Source organism: Solanum stenotomum, chromosome 7 (genome assembly GCF_019186545.1).
Source record: "Solanum stenotomum isolate F172 chromosome 7, ASM1918654v1, whole genome shotgun sequence".
NCBI classification, from domain to species: domain Eukaryota; kingdom Viridiplantae; phylum Streptophyta; class Magnoliopsida; order Solanales; family Solanaceae; genus Solanum; species Solanum stenotomum.
Window position 1 is genome coordinate 10,312,976 of NC_064288.1, and position 4,201 is coordinate 10,317,176.

Sequence of the window (4,201 nt, forward strand, 5' to 3'; positions counted from 1 at the left end):
TTTTTTTAAATAAATGTTGTTCTTCTTAAGAATTGAATCTATTTTGATTCAAATATAATTCCTTTTGTCGCAATAGATATTTTTCGTACATTTATTAAAATTAGAAAGCTTAGTTAATTGATGATTTATTAATTTATATTAATTTAATTTTAAGAGTGACTAATTTTATCAAATAAGCTAATCTTGCAAAATAATTATCTCTTATGGCTATTTAATAAAGAAAGTAGTTATAATTTAAATGAATTTAATTTGAACAAATTTGGCAATCCAAGTCTCCTTAAACCGGCCAATCCGTGTATGCCACATAGGCGAGCACATGGATTGTGCTTCTTTAGCTTAAATCTTGACCCTACGATTAAATCTAACGGTCCTAGTTAATTAAGCTTTTTCCATTATTTATATATATATATTCCAAACTTAAACACTTAACAGATTTGGAGCAAATAAACTCATCATACCCTTTACCCTTTCTTTCAGATGCAAATCAACCAAAACCTTCCTGATATCAGGATGATGACTGAGGTCCCCCGAACTTTGAAACAGTGGTGGGGAAACATCCAAGTGGCCTACGAAAATGAGATTATGCTACACTTAGGGTCGTTAACTGATCTACTGAATGTGGAGGCAAACAAGTCACTCATTATTCTAATGATTGAATTTTGGCAACCAACAACGGTGACCTTTCAGTTCACAGATTTTGAAATCACACCAACATTGGAAGAGATAAGTCAAATTGCTGACTTACCGTTGGCTGACAGAGTACCTTTGGCCCCGCGCACTACGTCAGTAATTAATTTTCTCCAGTATTTAGGTTTGAGGGTAGGCTAATGTTTGCGAAGAGTTGATGAAGGATGGGTCAAGTTAGATTATCTGTTTAAAAGGTTCGGTCGTCGAAATAGTTATGATAGGTTCTATCAAGAATTCTTCATCTCCAGGGTTGATTGGGAAAGACTCAGGGCTATTGTCTTCGTGACGGCCTTTTTGGGTATTATGATTTTCCCAAAGAAAAAAGGGTGTGTCGACATCAACCTACTGCCTATAAGCATCTTCATGTTTAAGGGACCTAATAGAGTGACCATCGTACCCATCATCTTGGCAGAAATATTTCGATCATTATCCCTTTGCTCTAGAGGATATGATCACTTTAAGGGAAGTAACTTGTTACTGCAAATTTGGGTGTTGGAACACTTTTATCAAAGACATCCAGAAAATGGCATTGAACCATACTTACGCAACAAAATCAGAAGCCATGCAACGATTATTGAGTTGATTGGGTTGGAAGGCTTCCAGCCCTACGCACCTTTAAGAGTCCTACGGCAGTTTGGGATTACCCAAGACGTTCCTCTATGGTCAAATATGGCATTGATTGAGGTCAATTATGAAGGAAGAATTCCGATCGAAAGGATCGCTGCTTTGGTACAAGGATGGTGTGGTATTCTTGACTCAAACATGGAGGTTGAATCGTGGTGCATGCCTGAATATTATACTTGGTTTATGATAGGAGGAATTCTCGCTAGGCCTAGCTATGAGGGAATATTGGGGTTCATAGACACTCAAAGGTCAAATCAAATTGGCATGGAGCTATTAAACCTCATACACATCACTACGACCATGTATCAGGAGGTGACCCCACGGTCTATCGACCATCTCATACAAGCAGTTGATGATGAACCATATGAAGAGATGGAGGAAGACCCAGAAGAAGATCCTAGAGAGCCAACTTAGGAGATGGAAGAGGATCCAGAAGAATACTCAGAGCATGAACCTAATTTGTATGACCCTAGAGATGGAAGAGTGATGCATATAGAGGATGAACATGTTCCAACAGTAGAAGACGCTCACTCAGAATATGGTTCCATAGGGTTTGATGAAAGGGAAGATTCAAATCACTGGGAATGGAAAATCGACCAATCTCCAGAGTATCACCCGGGTCCTTACTATGATGTGGACGATGATGACAATGATGATGATGATGCTCCAACTTGGCCGTAGATCATCTTTCTTCTTTGAATTCCCTCATAAGTTCCTCAAAAGGCCGTATGACCTATCCCTCTTGTAAGCCTTATTGCCACCCATGTACTTTCATTTCTTCGGCTTCTGACCACCTACATCGTTGTAATAGCCAAACCCTAATCAATTAAGTTATGTTTGCTCTAAATCTAAAATGAGTTTAAATGGATTATTTATTATCAAACTAATTGCAACGTAGGCCTACCTCAGGCAAAAAGAGGTTCTTTATTAGGACGCGCTTTGAATGTCGCCGAATTGGCGTATATATGTGTTACATCTACTTATTTGTTACGGCTTTCAATATTTCCCAAACTAACATAGTTTTATTTTTCTTTTTTTTCCTTTTTTTATTTATCTCGAAAAGTACGTTGATTTGTGTCGACTTGTAAACTGGCTGACTCACGATACAACCTTCGATCAAAGAGAAAGATGACTGATAAAGACGACTTCAACGCTGCTACAAACATAATGATACCTATTGAGAACCCCGAAGGTTCTCGAAACATGATAGACATCCAAAATGAAAAGAAAATGGCTCACATGGAACAAGAACTCGAGATCTTGAGGGAAGAATTGCGTCAAGTGCGAGACTTGACCAAACTATTTGCAACCACTTTCCCTACTTTCAAGACACCTATCTACTTTCCAAAGGCTGACTTGCTTTCTGCCGACTTACCAAATCAGCCAGGACTGACTCAACGGACTCCTACTCACGGTCAAGTACCACCAGCTTCTCCAACCGCAGTCAGGATCGTTCCGAACCTTTCCAACCGCGACCCTACCATACCTACAATGCAGCAGATACTTGGGGCACATGTCGCTGCTCCCTATGAGCCACATGTTCCACCCGTATATGCCGCGGGGGCTCCTACCTTCACTATGCTAGTTGTGGTTAATGTCCTATACGAGGTCGATCAATATGAAGAAATGGAGAAAGATGCTGGGCTGAAAGAAGATGCATCTATAAATGCCCAGCTTCAGGGTCTAAAAAAAGCATTGAAAAGCTTACAAATCACTAGAGGGACAGAGAGTCTGGATTATGATGACTTGTGCATCCATCCAGACATTGACATGCCGGTAGGGTACAAACCACCGAAGTTTGACATGTTCGATGGAAAGGGTGACCCTCACGCACACTTAAGGGCATATTGTGACAAGTTAGTCGGTGTAGGGAGAAATGAGAAGTTGAGGATGAAGTTGTTCATTCGGAGTTTGTTTGGAGAAACATTAACTTGGTATACCCGTCAAGACCCTCGCAAATGGCGTGTCTGGCGGGAAATGGCCGAGGACTTCGTGACTCGTTTCAGATTCAACACTGAAATTACTGCTGAGAGATTATCATTGGCCAATATATAGAAGAAGCCATCGGAGAATTTCCAAGAATATGCACGACGTTGGAGAACTGAGGCCGCGAGGGTACAACCACCACTAGATGAGAGTGAGCTCTCGAAGTACTTTATTCGAGCTCAAGAAGGTATCTACTTTGACAAGATGATGTCAATGATGGGTCAGAAGTTTGCAGAATTGGTCAAGATAGGAGACTTTATAGAGGAAGGTGTTAAATCTGGGAAGTTTCAGTCTATGGTCGCACTGCAAGCTGCAAGTAGGGCTATACAATCGGGTTCCATTGGCGGCATCAAAAAGAAAAGGGAGGATGTTTTAACTGTCACTTACCAACCAGGAGGACCATCTCATCGATACCCCAATAATCCCCAAATCGCTGCGCATACTTCATACGTCCCAGTGCATAATACCCAACCACACTATAACCCATCTCGAGCACCAGCATATCAAAACCCTCCAAGACCATATATCCCTGTTCAAGCACTAATTCATCAAAATAGACCAGCATATGCACCGAGACCACGTCCAAATCTTGAAGCTAGAAATGCTCGCGCTTACACACCGATTGCTGAACCCTATGCTTAATTGTTTGAGAGGTTGAGGACAGCGGGAGTGCTGCAACCAGTTGAAGGAAAACGTCCTGATCCAATCCCTCGTAATTTTGATGGGAACAAGAGATGTGCTTACCACTCGGGAGTCTAGGGACACGACACAGAAGATTGTTATGGTTTGAAGAACCAGATCAAGTCTTTGATCAGGAGAGGAGTAATCAAATGCACTCCGGCACCTCCCAATGTGAACAACAATCCCTTGCCAAACTATGAGAATCGGGAAGTCAACATGGTTA

At 41.1% G+C, this 4,201-nt stretch overlaps 1 protein-coding gene across 1 annotated transcript; it reads left to right on the plus strand.

The window, feature by feature from the left end:
• Window positions 1-2,439: 2,439 nt before the first annotated feature.
• On the plus strand, window positions 2,440-3,939 carry LOC125869627 (uncharacterized). Its single transcript, XM_049550092.1, has 2 exons — window positions 2,440-3,303; window positions 3,367-3,939. The coding sequence occupies exons 1-2, from the start codon at window positions 2,440-2,442 to the stop codon at window positions 3,937-3,939; spliced, it is 1,437 nt and encodes a 478-aa protein (XP_049406049.1).
• The last annotated feature ends 262 nt before the right edge of the window (window positions 3,940-4,201 follow it).

Bases quoted from the DNA above. Each gene is read 5' to 3' on its own strand.
- LOC125869627 (XM_049550092.1), top strand. From the start codon at position 2,440: ATGACTGATAAAGACGACTTCAACGCTGCTACAAACATAATGATACCT. The intron at 3,304-3,366 runs GTGACTCGTTTC...GCCAATATATAG, and splicing joins GGGAAATGGCCGAGGACTTC to AAGAAGCCATCGGAGAATTT.